The 22,990-nt window shown below is 38.7% G+C and overlaps 1 protein-coding gene across 2 annotated transcripts in view; it reads left to right on the forward strand.

The window, feature by feature from the left end:
- Positions 1 to 22,990, forward strand: part of MEIS1 (Meis homeobox 1) — a 145,433-nt gene that overhangs the window by 115,523 nt on the left and 6,920 nt on the right. For both annotated transcript variants that reach the window (XM_052647883.1, XM_052647884.1), the window contains exon 9: positions 3,500 to 3,576. In XM_052647883.1, the coding sequence (XP_052503843.1) occupies positions 3,500 to 3,576 (77 nt within the window). The remainder of the gene's footprint in view (positions 1 to 3,499; positions 3,577 to 22,990) is intronic.

The following is a 22,990-nucleotide window of genomic DNA, read 5'->3' on the forward strand; positions in this document are numbered from 1 at the left end:
CAAATAAATGACTGTGACAATTCTCAATTTTCAAAGTAACTAAAGGTAAATGGCATAAATATTAATTTTCATATAGTTCTGATCATAATAGTAAAACACAACTAACAAGACAGGGCGAAAGGTGTTACCATTCAGCTGTAGTGAAGAGGGACCATTGACATGTTTATTAATTCTTTCGAAAATCACTGAAAGAAGACCTGGCAAAACTGGAAGCAAATTATATTATAGAAGATGTTACAGATTGGAAATGACTTATGTACATCAGTATACAACCCTGTATAGCGAATAGTACCAACAGCTAAATGCTAGAATTTGCATATTTCAGATGGGCTTTTATTACTTAAGAATTGCTAGCCTGGAGAACTTCCAGATGATAAAATCAAGGAAGAGTTGTCTGTTGTTCAAAGTCTCATAGTTAGTGAATAGCAGTGTAATCCATACAATCTAATAGGGTCATATATAACTATGTAGTTTTTCAGCTAGTATAGACGGAGATCTACTAGATGTCTGTATATGTGCTTTGTGCTCCGTTGTGTTCAACTCTATGCAACCGCATAGACTGTAGCCCACAAGGCTCCTCTGTCCATGTAATTTCCCAGGCAAAAATACTGGAGTGGGTTGCCATTTCCTACTCCAGGAGATCTTCCTGACCCAGGGATCAAACCCATGTCTCTTGAATCTCCTGCATTGGTAGGGATTCTTTACCATTGTCCCACATGGGAAGCCCTAGAACTAGTATTCACTCTTCAATTCAGAGGATAAGATTCATTTGGCTTGTACTGTGTGGCAAATATTTATGCAACAGGAGTCGTGTTTTAAACCTTGGGGCAGTGAATTGCTTTTAGGTCAGTGTTCAGTCATGAGATTTTGCTTGTGATGACTGGCATCCTGGTGAGTAGGGTGATTGTCATCTGTGATCTTTACCGATTATGGAGGTGATATACTTTGCTTTGAAAAGAGCGGGTAGCTATCACTTTTCGGAATGAAGTAAGAAAAGTAGTGCTGTGGATCTTGGATTGGAATGTTTATACTTCCTATGGGCTTTGAAAAAAATCTTATCACACATTTTGATGTTGCATTTGAGTGGAGAGTATCTGTGTATCATGGCAAGTTAGACCCATTCCTTTGTCCCATCAATATTTACTGGTTTCCTTTATGTGAAGGTCTGGGCTTTAAGGATGGTGAATGAGAAAGTTGAGGGTGTTTGAGATGCTAAATGAGTGGGAAAAGACACATGACCAAGGAAAGAAATAATCAGAATGGGTGTTTCTGAGTGTGATGCTTGCTTTTATGAGGATAGAGCAGGGAGAATGGTGTGAGAATGATAAGGAGAGCTGGTGGAGAGTGGGGAGGGGAGGGCTTGGCATTTGAGCTGAGACTTGACAATGACATTGGAGTAGGAACTTGCGAGTAGGAACCTACTTGGTGTGTTGGAAGAATGGAAGATGGCTGAACAGAAGGTGAGGTGGGGTGAGGAGAGAGGATACCATCTGGGAGGTGGGTGGGGCTGGATGGTGGTGAGTCTTGCAGGCAAGGTGAGTATTCTGGAGGTTCTTGAAGGGGGACAGGAATGGAGATTATGAAAGGCCTTGCCACACCCTTCTGTCATGAAGAGGCTTAGATGCTGGATGGGAAGCAGGAAATATGCTTGGGTCATGTTGCTGCCGATCGTGCCAGCCCCTGGCCAGTGTCCTCACCTGTGAAACAGGAGGGACAACAGATTCCATTTATGTCCCTCAAAGGGATATAATGGGGATTAATTACCACTTTGTCTGTAATATACTCGAAGCTCTTAAGAGAGCGGCACTATATTCCATGAAAGCAAAGCCTTATTCTAATTGTGTATTTATTGATTAAGTGACAATCAAGTCACAATGCTTATGGGAAAAATGGCTACATCTCTGCTTGCCACAAAAGAATCCCATGTGTATAGATATAGAACATATTTAAACTTACATATAAGAGCATTGAAGTGGTCATTAACAAGACTTCTAAGCATCTAACCGGACATTATTAATAAGATTGAAAGCTATGTTAATTAACATTCAATAGACCAGAATTTAATTTCTGATGGCACCATACAGGAAAATGGAGAGTTGGGGTGCCCTTTCCCTTTCGTATAGAGAATAGAAGGTTGACTATCAGGACAGTTTTTATCTTGGGAGAGTTTATTGGGGTGCAGTGTTCAAAATAGCCAGTGTCTCAAATAGATGGAAATAGCTTCTAATAGAAGCTGTCCTCAGCTTCTCTCCCAGGCTTTAGAAATGTATATTTCAAACTTAGATATAGTTGACTATTAAATAAAAAGTATCTGTGCCAAAACTAATCTTAGTAGAATTCTAAACATTTTTACAAGAAGTATGGATTTCATTTTATTATCTAATCATGTAATATTTTTTGTTCACTCTTAACTCCTGAGACTTGTTCTTCGCACGCAAAATGTTCTGGTTTTTGACCTTACTACACTGGCCTGTGTTCAGAATCCTAGACTATGTTGACATTCAGATAGGGAACCAACTTTGGTAGAATTTCATTTGGTTGTGCTTTACAGAAGAGTTGAAATGAATGGTGTTTTTTTTTTTTTATACACCCACTTCAACTTTGATATGGAGAAGGCAACGGCAACCCACTCCAGTACTCTTGCCTGGAGAGTCCCATGGACAGAGGAGCTCGGTGGGCTATAGTCCATGGAATCTTGAAGAGTTGGACACGACTGAGCACCTTTACTTTCACTTTTCACTTTCATGCATTGGAGAAGGAAATGGCAACCCACTCCAGTATTCTTGCCTGGAGAATCCCAGGGACAGAGGAGTCTGGTGGGCTGCCCTCTATGCAGTTGCACACAGTTGGACACGATTAAAGCACCTTAACAGCAGCAGCAGCAACTTTGATATTGGTATCCAGCAACATGGTGTGTTTTTTTTGAGAGGAGAATGTGATGCTAACAAAGTGCTTAGTTTCTGGGGGCCTAGGCTGAGCTTGTTGGTCAAATGGTCAGCTTTAGAAATCTGTGGTTCTAGAAAAATATTATGTCAAGGTGGTACACAAATTTTGTATGGTCAAAAAGGATTTGTTATTTTAATCCTATAAAATACAAGGAAGATCCTATTGAACTTTCTGTGTTTGTAACAAGTAAACCTGTTAAAGAATAAACTCAGTACCAAGGTTCTGCAAGTATCCTAAGTAGCTATTTATACACTTCACTAATCTTTGTAATTGGCTGGTCTTTTACTGCCATTAATTAGATGATGTAGTATTCCATTAATAAGAGTGACACACCTCAGCATTTTTACCTTTTATTATAGACCTCAGCAGACATTTAAGTTATTGACAAGACCGCCTCAAATTGCCTGATGTACACACATATATATATGTGTTTTTAACAGAGCATATGTGTTTACTATTGAATCCCTTGCACCTAGCGTTGCACCTGTTGTGATGTGCACATTGTGTGTTCGGAGCATACAGGTATACACCTATCCTTTTTGTCCTTTTTCAGCACCCTTACCCTTCTGAAGAACAGAAAAAGCAGTTGGCACAAGACACGGGACTCACCATCCTTCAAGTGAACAATTGGTAAGTAATTTGGCTTTGTGTTTACACACAATCTGCTTTCCCCTCTGGCAACCTGCAGCTCTTGTTTTGCATTAAGAAGACACACCCAGTTTTCCCTGGTGGCTTGTTGATCCAAAGGAAAGAACACAGATGAGCCAGAGCACTTACTAGATTAGAAAAGAAAACACCGTATTGTTTTACACCTCCTTTATAAATTGACAAATTTTAGGCATAGTAAAAATGTTTAATTCATTTAGCTGTGGCTCTGTAAATGTCTCACTTTTTTTTTAATCTTTAAGGATGATCAATAGAAAGAGTAATATCCTTGTTTCTATGAAACAAGAAACTCCACTATCACATCTGTTAGATTTTAAATTCGCTGAATAACTAAGCTCACTGAGAATTTGTTAGACTGTGCATTCCAGGATGGATACTCCGTCCTTCTTATCTCCCTATGGAAAAAAGGGAAAAATAAAAGGTGTTTCTACTTTGAAGCTATTCAAAACTTGATGGATCTCAGGGTTGTATAATACTGTTTCTAAGTAAATGTATAAATTCCTGTTTTGGGAGAGAAGCTGAGATTATGTACCAAGGATAGCCAACAATATTCTGACTTAATGTATAGCAGTGCGGCAAACAGCCTTTGAGGAAGTATGATTTATTACCCTTTGTGATTGTGCGGAAAGCCAGGTTCATATAATCACCCAGAGCTAGTGTCATATTTGAAGGGTATCGAAATCTGATCTCCTTTAAAACTAAGTGTATCTAATTAATTGTCCCAATATTTTTAGATTAGTGTTTATGATGGGGAAACCTTATCCTCTTTGAAGTAAAATGCAGAAAAGGCCCAAAGCCTGATTGGGGAAAAAGGAGACCTGAGAATGCCAGTCTGCAGACAGAAGTGTTTCTTTCTGTTCAATAAGTGTCAAAGATTAATATTACAGAATCTCTGATTACATGGCCTAATCCATTTTGGTGAATACGTTTGTTCTTGATGTCCATTGCACCTACATTAACAGACTCTTCTCTGTTAGAGAGCCTGGGAGCCTTTGGGAGAGATTTCAGATATATTAAGCCCCATTACAGAAAATGTAATTTCTGTCAATATAATCCCATGTATTCTTCAATTTAGTATTTTAGAGATAACAAGCTACTTACAATATATTTGCCTTTGGAGGATTAATTTACAAAGTGCACTATCTTCAAGACACAGACAGACCCATATAAGCATTGCTTGTAAGGGTTATCAATTTCTGTGACCTTATGGCAGCCTTAGGAGATCAATTTTTGCAGCCCTTTTAGTCAAGTGGATCAGGAACCAACAGAAGACATACTTACCTGAGCATGTTACTGGGAGTCTTGTGGCTGCTGCGGGTTTTTTGCTTGCCTCTTTTTACCTGCAGCTGTATCTTACTTTTCAAGATTCTTGATACTGCATACTTGAACTGTCTTTCAAATTGTTCTGGACAGTATCATAGGGCAGACTATCCATTTTGCATGCATGCCTAAATTCCTACATATTTTAAAAGTTAAACTGATGTGGAGGCAATTTGAATACAATGGAGGCTGTACAGGTTTATTTCTCTGGGAAATGATCCCCTTTGAGGGCCAAGGAGTGGCTGGGCCAGCTCTCATTAAGGAAGGCAACACGCTGCCCATTCAGGTGAGCTATCACGCACTCAATCTCTCTTCCTCTTCAGTGTTGCTAGAAAACTCTATCCACAAACATTGTTACCAGAGAACAGATTCTCATACAAGCCGCTTGTTACAGGTAGACAGCCTCATGGGATATTTCCTCTGGGTGCTAGGGCAGGCAGACATTCCTGTGGCACAGAGCCGGACACGGCTGTCTTTTCATAGATTCTCTGCACAGTAATCACAGTCGGACTTCCTCGGTTTTGTGATTAAGAGGGAAAAATAAGGACTTTAAGAAGTTATCATACATACCAGATAATAATTTTTCAACATAGATGCAGACTCTACCCTAAACTTCACTATGATATTCAATTCTGCACAGCCACGTAACTTGAAAATCACTTTTCCTTATAACCTGGGATGTAAACCCAATTCTCTTCTCACCTGGCACCATATACTGTGCGTGTGCTCTCTGCTTCTGTATGAAGTTAGAAGTGACCTCTGCTGGCACTTCATTGCTCGCATTTGGCAACTGTTTCAACTCTACAACAGCTTTGTGGTGGACGAAGGATCCTCAACCTCTGTTAGAAACCAAACCGCACAGCAGCAAGTGAGAGATGGGTGAGTGAGCCAAGCTGTTCATCTGTGTTTACAGCCGCTCCCCATCTCTCGCATCACCACCTGAGTTCCACCTCCTGTCATATCAGCGGAGGCATTAGATTCTCACAGGGGCTCAAACCCGCCTGTGCTTGAGTCATCCTGAAACCACCCGCTGCTGACCGGTCTGTGGAAAATTGTCTTCCACCAAATGGGTCCCTGGTGACCAAAGACTGAGGGCCACTGTGGTAGAGAAATTCCCCTCCAGTAGCTGAAAGTTGTAAGAGAAGTTGTTTCTCTTAAATTCGGTGAATAATGACATTCCCATGTTTGATTGGAATTTTTAATGGTGTATTACTTTTCATCCAAACCTTCTCCTTTTATGGAACGGATAACTGATTTCTTTTTCTCTGGACTTTGAGTTGCAAATATGAGGCAAAAATGGGGAAACCCAGATGGCACTGTATTGAAACCCAAGATGCGAGAGAATCTTAAATGATGATAGCAGACTTGAAGATGAAATAACACAACTACAAAGTGGAGTTCATTTTTCTTTATCATAATAAAAAAATTATACAGAGTTTTTTTGAGAGCCTTTTCCCATATTTGAACATCAAACCCACATTACCTCACTCTGGAAATAATAATTTAAAAAAAAAAACCACTTCATAAGTATTTTAGCATTTCCCTTTCACTTCATTTAGGCACAACATTTAAAATTGTGTGTCTTCCTTTTTGGATTTTTTAAGACTTGTTAACACACATGTACATTTTATACAAACTATGAGTCACTGTTGAAGAGATTTAATAAAATGCTGAAGGGCAGTTTGGGTGTAGATCAGTCATAATTATTGGCAGCAACATAATGTATTGAAATACAAATATGAATGTGAAAAATATAAACTCATGTCGAGTTGTTAGCTTGTCATAGAAACCCTGGCCGATGCAGCTTGAAGTTAGATTTTGACAGAAAAATGAGATGAGAAAAGTTTGATACATTGTAATAATTCTTTCATTCCCTCGCTGAACTAATTTTGCCCCTTTTTAATTGAATTGACAAAGTAATGTATTCTACCTGCCTTGGCTGACTAAGGACAAAGCAGATGGGATTTGGTGGGGAGAGAGGATCACAGGGAGAATTTAAATGTAAAACAACAAGACAGATTTGATTCATTAAGAGACAATTTGAATTAAAAGAAATAACTTTTAACTTGTATGTTTGGTCTATGTATCAGAGTACAAACAGAGAAGAGAAATCGTAAAATGGTTGGTACTAGCACTTTGTAGGAATTGGGCTCTGGGATGGAATGTGACATTTATTAGATGAGACATTGTAGCAAAAATCTATGCCAAGACATTTTTTGAGAATTGAGGCAATTATGCAAATAATTTGGGTAAAAATATTTTATCTAAATTATCCAGCTATTTGAGGTAACTGCATGTTTTTAAAAAAATCAACCTCCATAACTAATTGCCTAAATATTTCTATCTATTAGCATGCTATGGTAGACTTTGACTTAAAGCATAATAATTTTTAAAATATATTAATAATCTGTGCTATAAATATATGTATCTTCTTCCTTTTCTCTCTCACTCCCAATTATGTTTTGAGCCCAAAATGATAAATAATAGCATTTGATGCCTTTGTCTTTTTGTTTTTTCATTGTTGTTGTGGTTGCAGTAAATACTTCAGTTATATCAGGGTAAAACTATTACTAATATGTTGACTGTCATTTAAGTGGAAACTTTTAAAATTTTTAGATTAGATGGTTATATAGACCTTTTCATATGAAGGTAGCACTTTGAAGAAAACAAACACACATATGCACAATGTCAATACTAGGTTCTTTTCTCTCCTGAATACACCAACTTTATTCTTTTATACTGAAAATATGAGTGTCAGTTCAGTTCAGTTGCTCAGTCGTGTCCGACTCTTTGCGACCCCATGAACCGCAGCACGCCAGGCCTCCCTGTCCATCACCATCTCCCGGAGTTCACTCAGACTCACGTCCATCGAGTCTGTGATGCCATCCAGCCATCTCATCCTCTGTCGTCCCCTTCTCCTCCTGCCCCCAATCCCTCCCAGCATCAGAGTCTTTTCCAATGAGTCAACTCTTCGCATGAGGTGGCCAAAGTACTGGAGCTTCAGCTTTAGCATCATTCCTTCCAAAGAACACCCAGGACTGATCTCCTTTAGGATGGACTGGTTGGATCTCCTTGTAGTCCAAGGGACTCTCAAGAGTCTTCTCCAACACCACAGTTCAAAAGCGTCAATTCTTGGGCACTGTTCTTTACAGTCCAACTCTCACATCCATACATGACCACAGGAAAAACCATAGCCTTGACTAGATGAATGGTCAAATAAAGGCTCTCTTATATGTTTTCACAGCCATGTTGCAGACTTGGGAATTCCATATGATGACAACTTGTGCCTGCAATTGTATCTTACTTGCTGCATGCCGCAGATAGAGTTCTGGCCTAGAGTGTACTGAATAAATGTTACATTGTCTTTGTTTATCCCTTCTCATCTGTGTACTTTCCCATTAAGGCCTAATGTTCCATGATTACTCTGTTGTCTCTCACAGGGCAATGGGTTTTAGGTGCAAAATAGATAGTTAATTTGAAATACAGCATTGATGTGGACAGAAGAATCCCTCTCCATCAATAGAGTGCCTAAGATTTCAGGGAACAGGGGAACTCCAAGGTGACACTTTACGGAACCATCATAGCTATTCAAGTTCTCAGATTTAGTACACATACCAGATTTTCCTAGTTTTTTCATTTGTTGTCTTCAAAACTACAAAGCATTCAGGCATCACTTCCCATTGATTACCAGTGGCAGGGGAAATATATTATCTTTGGAGGTTTCAGCCATTGGTAGGTAAAAATGAAATGTAAACTTATTGTTTTTAATAGGATCGCTCTTATTATAATAAACAGATTCAAATGTAAAAGGTCAAGTTTCTTTCTGAATTATGGTAATAATGTAGCAAATACTTTTATAAGTAATCAAAGATTCTATAAATATAGGTACCTGTGTAGATGTAAATGTTAAAACATTCACAAATTATCCTTTCAACTTCTGGGATCTAAAAATCAATAGGGGTCACAGGGTTTCATAGAATTGCTCTGCTTTTTCTTCCAACATAATTTAATAATACATTTTACAGATGTTGTTTAAACATTAGGCACAGATTGTTTTGTCAATAAAACTAAACAGAGGCATGACACAAAAGCAAGGAAAACAGATGTAAAAAGAAAAAAGAGTGCACCAAGCAAGGAGTGCTGGGTCATTTGTTTCCTATTCACTACAAAATGAAAGTGCAGAGTATACAGTGATTTTCCTTGCCTAGGAATCACCTAGGGATGGAACCACTTCACACGTAAGAGGTAATTTTATTAAGCAGGTGGTCTAACTTCTTCCCTTGAGAATTTAAGTGTAACCTACATTTAAGGTAGACTTCCTAATTGATCAATGGAGTAACAGGTGCCCTATTTTTAAAAGGAGGAGGAAGAGAAGGAAACATAAATAGAACAGCTCTCCAGCATCTCAGAATGGGTTGTTGTTCTCCAAGCCATAGTTAATTGCTATGCTTTTCACCTTGAGTGTCAATTCTAATAATATTACCTTTATAGGAGCTTACTCTGGGCTTAGATTAGAGCAATGAGTAATACTCACTAGATAAAAAACTGTCTAGTTGCTCATGAGAAAATATTGAAATCAGTCAAAAAATGTATAGCTTGTATATTGCCTCAGACAGAGCTGGCGAGGCGCCAGGCAGGCAGGGTATTATTTAGGAAAGCTGAGCAAATAGCTCGCAGGGAAAAGAGCTGTGAATTTTGAAACCTTCAGGTATTGTCATGTCAGAGAGTCTTAGGAGTTCAACAGAGATGCTGCTTTTGTCTGCAGATTTTAAAAAATTTCCAGCAAACAAGCCTCTTTGAAAATGACTCTGCAGTCAGTGAAATATACTTTGTTATAGGTTTTATTCCTTAGTTTACTCAGAGGTTTCACCCACTGTGTTCAATCAGATGGCTAATACTAGGAAAAATGGAAACTCCTCATGAAGGGTAGGTGTTGGCCCACTGCACCACATGGAAAAACCCTGCCCCTTCTACCAGACTAGGACCCTGAGTCTAGGTGAGAAGAGAAACAGGAATGGGTGGGTCGTAAGAAGATAGATCAGAAAGTCCAAACACTGTTTTGTGTATCTGCTGTTTCTCCTCCAACCAACATTCAAAGCCAGTCTCTGAGCTTTTCAGGACAAGAGTGTGATGTCTGGAGCTTAGAGTTGGTATGCCTGAGGATGCTTTCAGGACCACTTAGGGTTGGGGTTCAAGCAAGGCACAGAGAAGAGTGAGCTGGGAGACTGATTCCATCATGAACCCAGTGTTCCTCCACATCCCTTTCAAGGCAGTGAAACCAGTGGCTTGGTGCTTGACCTTGAACATGGTATGGAGGTCAGCAGGACTTGGTGCAAGTCCTAGCTAAGCAGGAACTCCTGGGGTGTCACCCAGCCAGCAGAGAGTGATTAACCATTGGGTCATTAACCATCAAGCACCGTGCTCGGAGCTGACTCCCTTGCAGAGAGTGTGGGAAATGAGGGGCTGAGAGGCACCCTGGTCAAGGAGAAAAGCTCCAGCATCCACAGGTGGCTAAGGGTGCCTCAGATGGTAAAGAGTCTACCTGCAATGCAGAAGACCTGGATTTGACCCTGGGTCAGGAAGATGCCCCGTAGGAGGAAATGGCAACCCCTCCAGTATTCTTGCCTGGAGAATTTCATGGATAGTGAAGCCTGGTGGGCTACAGTCCCTGGGGTCACAAAAAGTCAGACACGACTGAGCAACTAACACACAAGGGACAAATTCCCATGGAAGCCTCATGACAACACACCATTTACATAGAGGGAGTCAGGGAAGGGAATATGCAGGGGAAAGAACATTTGGAGTCCAAACATGTCATCTGCCGTCCCCACTCCTCACCAATTAGATGCATGTCCTTGATCAACTCCCTTTGTCTCCCTGGGCAACAGCTTCCTCTGCCTTAAATGGATGGGTAGGGCTGAGGAATTGGTGGGACTCTAAGCCTCTTCCAGCCCTAATATTCTAGACAGTGTAAAAAAGTGAACAGAAGCAAGGTGAATGAAACATTTTTATTCCCGTTTTACATTAGAAGTGAAAACACACACACACACACAACAGGGCCTTTGATAAACAGATGAAAAGGATTATTCATTAAAAAGTTGTTACTTTTCTTTGTCTTAAATAAGCAAATCTAGCCCTTAAAATAAAAACTAGATGAAATTAAACATTATCGCAAGACATGAAAAACATGCATGCTGTCACTTTTGGATTCATAATTAAGATAAATCAGTTGATTTTAGCAGTGCGCTCTGAGTCTGTGAAGGGCATGACAGATAATAGGCTTGGAATTTCTGAAGTTATTGTACAGTAAAATTTGTTTTTTCCTCAGGCATTCAATCTTTTTTCTCCAGTGATTTTGTACATGACAAACTTTTTAGTGGGTGCATTAATAATCTATAAGTAATGGGTTGTCAGGTGTCAGTTAGATAAGATTAAAAGACTATTTAAGCATTATCCATTTGCTTCTTTGCATGAGTTTTATAGGTCAAGAGAAATAACTTTTTGAATTGTGGTTGTTTGCACATGCTGGTTTTTCCTCCCTCTCCCTCACTCCCTCTCTCTCTCTCTCTCTCTCTCTCTCTTCCTTTCCCTCTCTCTCTCTTTCCCTCTCTCTCTCTCTTTCTCTCTCGTTTGGCTCTGCTCCAGAAGTACTTGCAAGAACTGTATTACATTACATAAATCCTGCGTGTAGGAGCAGATTCGAAACTCACACTGTGTGAATCAAGGGGACACATGTCTCCGCTGACTTCTGTAAACTTCTTTTAGTTTTGAAAACGTTACTCTTTTTCTTCTCAAAGGAAACTTTGTCAGGGGAAGCCTCCTCAGTAGAGGAACTGAAGCTCCCAGCTTGAGGAGTTTCCTAGCAAGTCAGGTTGAGGTCTATTCTTGTCAAATCTGTCTTAAGTGTGTTTACATATAGTTTGCCTTTCTGGTATTTTCTGCTTGCACAGACCTGATCTCCACCTATTTTGTGTCAACAGTTGCCGGGGCTGGTGTTGGGTGATTAACCATTGAGCACTAGGTCCCGGAGCTGTGCCCACAGAGAAGACCCCTCTCCCCTCGCACTTACATCACCCTCTGGCTTCAGGCTGCACCTACATAAAACAAACAGCATTTCTGAGTGGTTAAAGAGGCAGTCTGAAACAGTAAAAAAAATGGGGCAAATGTTGCCTCCTTGTTAAATACGACAGTTTTCTCAAAAATGGAGAGGAGGCAGGGGTGCAGGGACAGAAGTGTTTCTCAGGGCGAATGTCGTCTTTGATCTGCATGGCTCTGATGGGCAAATGCCTGGAGCTTTGTGTAGACACTTGGGGTGTTTTTTCTTTTTTTAACTTTTTAAGGGGCAAGAGAACATTGAAGAAAAATCTAACAAAAACACGCCAACAACATGGATGTTTGTAACTTTGGCAACTACAGGACTGTCCCACTCCATGCCCTCATGGTCTTTGGGTATTTTCCTCCTGATTTTATTTCCATTCTTATGAGGTCTTTAAGCCTGACCAACTAATGTGGGAAATAATGAACTCTGTTGGGCTCTAGACACCTGAACAATAACAAATAAGCAAAAATACCTTAATCGGTTCCCATCTTTGAGAACTCCTTTTCCCTTTTACCCTCTTAACCAGTGTGGCGGAAGGACCTAAAGCCTCGTAAGATTAGATCCTGTCACTGAAGAAGGAAAAAAGTACTTCCTTTTGCAAATACATTAACTCTTTCAGGCCCATGGGAATTATTGGTCTTGGATTCCAAATGTAACTTAGCTCAAAAATGTACTTCCTGTCATAGGAGACGTCTGGCATTCTATTGATTTGGTCACAATTTTTCAAGAATAATATATTGCCAAAGGATGGAATTAAATGCACCATGATTAAAAACATATCTTTAAGTTTCCAGTACGTTCTACTTTAGGATGCTGATTTGAATGTAAACGAATAGTTTTGAGGATTGTTGTCTAGTTGAAGGGTTTTGTTGGCCTGTATCACTAGAACATCTGCTACGGTTGACTTTATTTGATCCCTAGTTTGAGTCAGAATTCATATGTACTTGGAAAGGGTAGGGAGTAGGAAATGTTGTAAAGCTAATGGAAAGAATTGTATGGATCCAAAGATGTCAGGTCTCAGCCCCCACGACTGGTCACCTGGCAGGACTGTGTACAGAATGGACAGTGCGATGGGTTATGGCTAGGATCCCCATCCTCAAGGCCAAGTAGCGGCTGGAGGGCGTGACCAGAAAGAACAGATCAGAATCATTCTGAGTGAATGTAGTATAAAAAAGCATCTTGAGAATTAACTTGATTTTTGTCATGCTATTTTTCCTGAAATAGTAAGTTAACAAAGAGATAGGAGATTTTGAAGTTTATCAAAGGGAGGATGGATTAAAATTTTAGAAACACTGCAACAGAACGACAGAGTCCAAGTCAGGATAGGATTGTAGCATCCTTTGACAGATGAGGCTCAGGGCCTTACAATGTTACATTCTTAATTAGAGGCGAGGAGGGGGCTGTCTCCTGGTTCAGCGTCTCTTGCAGTCCACCATTATGTATTTTTGTTTTTAATTAGTTGATAATTTTTTTTTTGGCTGTGTTGGGTCTTCGTCACTGTGCACAGCCTTTCTTGATTGCAGCGAGCAGAGACTACTCTTTAGTTTTGTATCAGCCTTCTCACTGTGGTAACTTCTCTTACTGCAGAGCATGGGTTCAGCAGTTGTGGTACAGGGCGCAGTTGTCCTGTGGCATGTGGGATCTTCCCAGATCAGGGATTGAACCAGTGTCCCCTGCATTGGCAGATGGATTCTTTACCCCTGAGCCATGACGGAAGTCCTATTATGTATTTTTAAGAGCTTTATTGAGATATAATTCACATACTATGCAATTTACTTATTTCAAGTGGTTCAGTGGTTTTAAGTATAGTCACAGATATGTGCAACCATCCTCAGAGTCCATTTGAGAGCAATTTCACCATCTCAAAAAGAAACCCTCTACCCTTCACCCTCCATACTTCCATCCCCAACTCTGTCACAGATCTACTTTCTGTCCCTATGGTGATTTTAGTCACTAAATTTGTGTCTGACTTTTATGACCCCATGGACTGTAGCCCGCCAGACTCCTCCGTCCATGGGTTGCCTACTCTGGACAGTTCATATAAATGTGATCAGGATACCTCTGGTCTTTTATGACTGGTTTCCTTCACTTAGCATTATGTTTTCAAGTTTCATTTACTTTGAAGCATGTGCCATACTTTATTCCTGTTTATGACTGAATAATGTTTCATTGTATGGATATACCACATTTTCTTTATTCGTTCATTCATCGATGGACATTTGGGTTGTTTCCATGTTTTGCTGGCCTAAGAATTTGTTTATAAGCTTTTGTACCATTAGATATTTTGAGAATCATAATGACAGTATCCTCAGCAAACCTGCCTTAGGTTTTAGAGTTGGCCAAGCACTTTCTATAAACACTCACCCATTCGATCATCATCACAGTTCCAGCACCTAAATGCTGCTATAATCTCAGAACCAGGAAGTGGCAGATTTCCTTCTCAGCTGTCATACGTTTTCCACTGGACACTGTTCTCACTCTTCTGCCCTTGGCCAGTGTTTTGACTGTGATAATTAGGAGCAGTGGTGTTCAAAGGAAAGGATGGCAGCTCAGAAGTGAAATGTACATTCTCTGAAGTTTCTCCAATGTGACTTTGATGACCATAAGCATTTTTCAAAGATTTGACAAGTCCTCATTTGAAAGATTTTGTCATATACCTCAATTGAGAGATTTTGCCTTTTCAAGTGGATCTATTTACATATAAGGACCTTACAGGTTACATATTGATATACAGTACATAAAGCTTAGGTTTCAAACTTTACTAATTGAAACAGAAGTGAACATTCTAAGGAATAGACAATAGGCCTCTCCATTCAGGTCAAACCTAATCTGTAACCAGGTGAAAAAAGAAATCAAGCTAAATTTTGATATACCTTCCGCATGACTGGAGACTCCAGGCCTGGAAGTTTCTTAATTAGTGAAGGCTTGGAGTGTGGAGGCAAATAAAGGAGAGACTCTAGAGAAAGGAAAGAGCTGAAAGATTCTCCAGATTGGCACTAAGATTCTAGAACACCTTATGCGTGCTCAGCTGGTCACTTAACATAAAAGAGTGTCAGTTCTAGTCATTCAGGGGAAATTCTCTTTTGGGAAAAAAAGTGAATATTTGATTACTAGGATAACACATACACCCTGATTCCTTGGGACACTCACAGTTTATGCCTGGTGCCCAGCATAGTTATCAATAACTTTTCTTTACTCCTTTTTTAAATTTTTTGGCTGTGCTGGATCTTTGTTGTGGTGCGTGGGCTCTGGAGCATGTGGACTTAGTAGGTGTGATGCTCTGATTTGGTTTGCCTTGAGTCATGTGGGATCTTAGGTCCCAAACCAGGAATCAAACCCATGTCCCCTGCATTGGAAGGCAGATTCTTAACCACTGGACCACCAAGGAAGTCCCTAATATCCCTTTACTCTTAAAAGTGTCCCAGCATAGATGATAAATTATCTGGTTATCCTACTTATAATGGAAATTGACAGAACATTAAGATTTGTTTAAATAACTGTGTACTTATTCTGTAATGTTTAAGGGATGTTTAGTAAGATGCAATTTTATTGACTTGTGAATGTGGGAAAATGAGAATTTATATGATTCACCTTAAATAGACACATTTATTTTTCAAAGATATTATACCTAATTTAGGTTTTTGTTAGTAAAAGAGGTTTTGCTATATTATCCTAGATTATCCTATTGCTTATACATTGTGCTAATAATCACTCTAATTTCACATACTCTAAGTTAACCACTTCAAAAATATGTATTAGGTTAAACAAAATCAAATTTGGCAACTTGTCTGTCACTTGTAAGTAAATATTTTATAAATGCTATTTTGTTCTCTATGCTTTATATGGATACTTACAGCATGTATAACTACTGGCTATTTCTTATGCTAAGTCTAGTGATACATCCCTACAATTCATTCCATTGAGTTTGGAGCCTAAGGCTTTAGTGATCTAGAAGACAGCAAAGGAAATAGAGATCCTCTCCTAAGGGAGCCACCCTTGCTTTGAATTCTGTTCAGATTAAAGGATTTAGCAAACTGAGCTTCTTTTTTTTAAGAGTGAAGAAAATCATTTTCCAATTTGCTTTCAAGGAAAACTTTCTGTAATATATAACCAAGTGATGATGTATTTGCAAGCTATTTCAACTTATAAAGTCCAAAATGATGCTTGGATTTTGTTTTTACTTTGCATTGCAATTTTCAACTAATTAGCGACTTCTGTTTTTCACTAGTTGCTTCGAAGAAAATTTTATATATAATTAACTTTCTCAACTGTCTTAGTTTCAGCTTTTTTTAAGAGTAGTTTGACAAATACACCTATCACTTCTAGAGAAAGGGAACCTTTTCAGACCTCTGATGGATGGGCTTATTGTGATTTGAACAAATTCCAATATTATGTTTCTAGAGTAGAAGGAGAGCAAAACACGTGCTTCCTTCTTCCCTCCCGTTCATTCACCTCCCCCAACCCCAGACACACAGATGATGTATTGCAGTCCTGGAACTGTCGGATCCTGGAGGAGGTTGAGAAACTAGAAGACAGTGCCAAAAACATGATTTCATAAGGTTTGACTTGAGATTGAGTCAACTTTCTTGAGCGTCTAAAAATCATGTTTCATGAAATTTTACTTCACAAAGAAAGGGAGTGTGGAAGGCTTGGATCCTAAAGCCTGCCAGTTACGGATCATTAAATCCAATAAGTAAATGTAAATCTAAAATAGAGAATTCCAGCAAAAGATTTTGAAGTCAAATTCTTGTTTTAAAGAACAGAGTGTTATGTGCGAGATAGCTGGAATTCATTCCCTGAAAGGTTTGTTTATAAAACAGGCTTTAAAGTTATTAGGAAATGCTGACTTAAAAAAAAAAAAAGAGTCATATATGTAGTTTTCTTTAAATGACTCTGATAAAGTTGAAAGAAATGCTACATAAGAAAATTGATGGAAAAAGAAAGAACAAAATTCTGGAATTCAGCAACTAGTTTCCAAGATGGTAATTTATATTAGAAGCTATTTTACAAGACTTAATTCTGCCCTTAAAAATATTTATAGCAATGAATATAAGTAAAATGAATTATATAGTAATTAAATATTATACTTGCATGTTGTTCATGTTTAATTGAATAAAGAACAGTGCATGAAGAAATCACCAGTACTTAAGAAGGCATGGCATTAATTTTTATTATTAAATATATATGTAAGTATTCTTAAGTATACCTAAATATTAATCAAGATGATATAATTAATACTTTCATGGATAGTATAGAAGGCATTTTTACTAACATATCCTGTTATTTAATGAAATTTTTTCTTAATAGTCAATAATTTTAGCTTCTTGAGCAAAGAAGGGTATGTATTATAGAATGACATTTCTCCATACTTAAATGGATACCTACCTTTCTGCTGGCTAGTCACTTATACCTAATTGTCAAGAAGCTTTATGGAGATGACTGAGAGTCATGTCATTGTTTAGAAACCACAGTATTTTGTGAGAATTTTATTTTGATTTCCGTGAATAAGCTGTGACATGATAAAATAACAAAAGACGGTCTCCCTTAATCATCAGTGAATAAGTAGGGTGGTAAACACGGGGGAGTAGAATTGAGTAAAGGTGAAAATTACATTTTTGAGAGTAAACAAGTAGTTTTTCCTTCCTTTTGTCAGTATTGTGGAGGACCAAAGGTGCAAGAGTATAGGAATAGGGCAAAGCCATGTAGGAAAATTGCCTGTGGAACTGGGCAAATAAACCTGGTGTTCGGGCCTAAAGGATGTCCACTATGATCTGGCCACCCCTCTGGTTCACACCAAGAGAAGACTAAATATAAGAATCCAGTTTTGTGGAGAGGAACCTGTCAGGGAGTGGAGGATAAACCGGAGGATGAAGGTCAACTTTAGAACGCGGTGCTACCAGAACTGGCTCAGAAAACTATTCAGGTATCCAAAGATGAAGAATAAAGGAGATAGGTGGAATTAACAGAAGCGGGGAGAAAAAGTCCAATAATAAACATTTAAGGGCAGAGACAAGAAAGAATAGAGCAAAACTTCCTGTATTTCTTTTTAGCATAACTCAGGGTTCGTCTTCCATTCTTCTCGTCTGATTCCTATTTTTTTTAAAATGCAGACGGTAAAGCTCAGTTTTTAGATGATCCCATGTCTCAGATATTTAAGACTTTCGCTCCCCTTTCAACCTCCTACTGCCCCCTTAATAGGACTTGAGTTCTAAACAAATAACTAGGTAAAAAGAAATACACCTCTGTTTATTTTGACATGGAATAAAGCTCTAAAGCCAATCCATTATCTTCCTTTCCTTTGTAAAAATGGAGACCATTTGGTCACAGGAAGAAATTCTAATCCATGATTCCATGAAAAAAGGAAATTTAAGAATTCTTTCTCTAACTCAGTTTTCAACCACCTACAAGGTGTCCAGTTCTTAGTACTTCACAAAAGAAGACTGTTTTCAAAGTAAAATGGAATTTTTAAAAACATATACCTTGATGTTTGGAATGAAATGTGGAAATGCAAACAGGATGTTTCTCAACCTTAAAGGATACTTAACTAAAAGGATTACTTTGTAAAATGCCCAATCTGTGGCAAATTTGAGCATCATTCTATTAAGCTAAGGTGTGAAACTATTTTAATGAGTAAGAAAAGCAAACTGTCCTGTTATTATATTCCTGACATTATACATCTGAGTTTTAAGGACTGTAATGCCTGGACATCAATATAAAATTCTAAAAGTTTCTTTTACATCTTTAAACAAATAAGCTTTTTAAAAGTCACCTTATCAATATGGAAAATTCCAAAGATTGTGTGTATTTCATGGATATATTTCATCTTAAACTATTTTATGGGTATTGAAGAATGTGTTTTTTATTGTACATTCAGATTCAAATTTTTGTCATCCTCTTCTTTATTTCTCTTCAAAAACATTGTTTCTTCTTTATGTTCAAGCTCTAATGTATATTTATGTATTCGTACATATGAATTTAAAATAACTATTTTACTAATGCTTCTTAAAATGACAGTGTTTTAGAGGGGAATATGTTCATGTGAGTTTACATAAAACCCAAAGATCTTTTTTTGGTTCTTGGTGTTTAGAAGATTCTTGGTAATTTAGAATATTCCACAATGGAAAGTAAAGCATTCTGTCACAAAAGCAGAGAGGATGAGACGCAAGGTCAAAGGGCATTTTGGAAACAAACAGCTGGACCAGTTTATTTAAACAGATACAGGGATGGGGGAACTGACCTCTGTTTGACTTATAGTGGGAGGAGCAAGTATGTCATTTTATTACTTTGCCCAGAAGGAAAATGTTTTCCTATCTGAATTCAACCCAAGCCATCTAAACACATGACCTTGCTGTGTATAGCTAATTCCAAAGAGAATACATATAAGACATTTGACGAAAATCATAAAATACACTGAATAGAGTCGAATGTTGGAATGGTTTTAGAATTGAAAAGGTGGTATTGTTTTTAAAAATAAAATATTTTGCTATTTATTCAGTTATTTTCAGATAAAGATATCTACCATGACCCCAGATAATACTATGTATTTCATATAAATATAGGAATTATAATTCAGTAGCATTCTGAGAGTTTATTATGCCCTACATGTACTGATAATATCCATCATATTGAAACAAATATTGTTTTTAATTAAAGTTTACAAAAGTGAGGCCTTCCAAGTATACCTACTAATGTGGTCAAGAAGTTTGGATAAAGTGATGTGTCCTTAGGTTTTCAAGGTTTTAAAATTTTTAGTTAATGAAAGGATTCCTACCTTTATACCTGCATATCCTTTAGGTAGCCCACATCTGTGTTGTGAATAACAACAAATGGTTATTGCCACCCAAAGAGAAGCAACTAGCATCCTGTACCTGGGGCCCTTAACTAAGAGGCTGGGGTGAGATGTTTGCTCTCTCCATGGGGACCTGAGGAGGCCTGAAGTTGCTGCATTTAGTATTGCTCGCAGAGGCATGTAGAGAGACTCAGCATTTTGAGCAGAGAGTGGCCCAAGGGGTGAGTGGACTTAAAATCCTAGAACTCACATTCTAGAAGGAACTTGTTAGGAATCACGGATGTTTAACCTAGGGAGAAGAGGGGAGACCTATGGGGCACAGTGGCTATAGAAAGGCTATCTGAAGAAATGAGATTAGAATTGTTTAAATTACCCCAAGAAGTTGTCCTGGTGAAAGGATTTTAGATCAGGTACGCAGAACCTTCTAACAGTTATTGTGTCTGTAGAGGAAGTGGGCTCTCTGATAAGGTAACCAGTGCTGTATTAGAAATAGTCCAGCACCCAGAGAACAGACTTGTGGTTGCCAAGGAAAGGGCTGGGGCGGGGGTGGGGGGGGGGGAGTGGGGAAAGGATGAACTGGGAGTTTGGGGTTAGCAGATGCAAACTAGCATATATAGAATAGATAACCAACAAGGTCCTACTATATAGCTCAGGGAACCATATTCAATATCCTGTGGTAAACCATAATGGAAAAGACTATGAAGCAGAATGGGAATATGTGTATAACCGAGTCACTTTTCTGTGCAGCAGAAATCAATGCAACATTGTAAACCAACTATACTTGAATAAACTAAATTAAAAAAAAAAAAAACAATCTAGCAGAGGCTACCCATCAACCTGGTAGGGATATCAGAGAGAGGGGATTCGTGTCAGTGACCAAGCTAGGTGATGATCAAACCTGATGGTGGCTTTTCAGGTCCCATGGGTTAACTGTCATGGATTCAGACCTGAGATGGTTATCATGAACTGGTCTTTGGAAATCTGAATGTATGAGTTTGAAGGAGGCAAGTTTTGGAATATAGATAACCCAATTTGCTGAGTCTTCTTCAGTTCAGTTCAGTTCAGTTCAGTCGCTCAGTCGTGTCCAACTCTTTGTGACCCCATGAATCGCAGCATGCCAGGCCTCCCTGTCCATCACCAACTCCCGAGTTCACTCAGACTCACGTCCATCGAGTCAGTGATGCCATCCAGCCATCTCATCCTCTGTCGTCCCCTTCTCCTCCTGCCCCCAATCCCTCCCAGCATCAGAGTCTTTTCCAATGAATCAACTGAGGTGGCCAAAGTACTGGAGTTTCAGCTTTAGCATCATTCCCTCCAAAGAAATCCCAGGGCTGATCTCCTTCAGAATGGACTGGTTGGATCTCCTTGCAGTCCAAGGGACTCTCAAGAGTCTTCTCCAACACCACAGTTCAAAAGCATCAATTCTTCGGCGCTCAGCTTTCTTCACAGTCCAACTCTCACATCCATACATGACCACTGGGAAAACCATAGCCTTGACTAGATGGACCTTTGTTGGCAAAGTAATGCCTCTGCTTTTGAATATGCTGTCTAGGTTGGTCATAACTTTTCTTCCAAGGAGTACGTGTCTTTTAATTTCATGGCTGCAATCACCATCTGCAGTAATTTTGGAGTACCCCAAAATAAAGTCTGACACTGTTTCCACTGTTTCCCCATCTATCTCCCGTGAAGTGTTGAGACCAAATGCCATGATCTTCGTTTTCTGAATGTTGAGCTTTAAGCCAACTTTTTCACTCTCCATTTTCATGTTCATCAAGAGGCTTTTTAGCTCCTCTTCACTTTCTGCCATAAGGGTGGTGTCATCTGCATATCTGAGGTGATTGATATTTCTCCCAGCAATCTTGATTCCAGATTGTGCTTCCTCCAGCCCAGCATTTCTCATGATGTACTCTGCATAGAAGTTAAATAAGCAGGGTGACAATATACAGCCTTGACTTGACGTACTCTTTTTCCTATTTGGAACCAGTCTGTTGTTCCATGTCCAGTTCTAACTGTTGCTTCCTGACCTGCATATAGGTTTCTCAAGAGGCAGGTCAGGTGGTCTGGTATTCCCATCTCTTTCAGAATTTTCCACAGTTTCTTGTGATCCACACAGTCAAAGGCTTTGGCATAGTCAATAAAGCAGAAATAGATGTTTTTCTGGAACTCTTGCTTTTTCCATGATCCAGTGGATGTTGGCAATTTGATCTCTGGTTCCTCTGCCTTTTCTAAAACCAGCTTGAACATCTGGACGTTCATGGTTCATGTATTGCTGACGCCTGGCTTCTTAGGCATAGCTTTTTTTTCTTTTTTTGGTCTTTATACACAAGTAGTACAGTCATCAAAATCCCAAAGTCTGCAAAATGTTGTCATCCTTATTCCTGGACTCAACAGTGAGGTTGTCGCCACTAGTGACTGGCTCAAATCAGCTCATGTTTAGATATCTAGTTCAGAATACTCTAGATGGGTGGCACAGTAGTGGCCATGCTCTGGTCAGGACATTGTGGTGGTGAGGGGGGTATGCTTGCTACCGTTTGCCAAATTATTAACATCTCTTGGGTTACATGTAACCTCAGATAAGTCACTTAATTTCTCAGAGCCTTGGCTTCTCATCTGTTAAAAAAGACTCTTATTTTTAGATAAGTAATATATATTCATAAAATACTATGTTTTTAAAAGAACTTGAAAAAAGTTGTCAGAGTTCCTTTCAAGAGAATGCAGATTTTGAATAATACCATAGATAAAGAGGCGTTTTTGCTCTCTTACCTATGTTAGTTACTATGAAAATTACTTTTGGTATATGCAGAATATTAATATTAAATAATTTTCTGATTGGTCATGCAGTGAAGGCAGCTAATGAAAAAGCAGATTTTTTTTTCATTTTAATTGGTTATTTCACATGGTGTTTGTGCTACACCTGTGCTTATAATGAGAATGGAGAATTAATCTAACCTTCTGCTCACATGATTCCAATTTTCATGGTTTATACAAGATAATGATAACCTGATTTGCAACACAATTTGTTGTAGATCTGTGTTTTAAATATTTTTATTAGAAGTTCGGAGACTTCATGTATGAGAACCAACTTAATATATGTTGTCAATAAGAGTTAACGCTAACCAATGTCTTTTTAGTTGGATTCCAGTTTCACTCGTTATTTTAATTACTTCTAA

The sequence above is a fragment of the Budorcas taxicolor genome, chromosome 11, assembly GCF_023091745.1.
Source record: "Budorcas taxicolor isolate Tak-1 chromosome 11, Takin1.1, whole genome shotgun sequence".
Classification (NCBI taxonomy): domain Eukaryota; kingdom Metazoa; phylum Chordata; class Mammalia; order Artiodactyla; family Bovidae; genus Budorcas; species Budorcas taxicolor.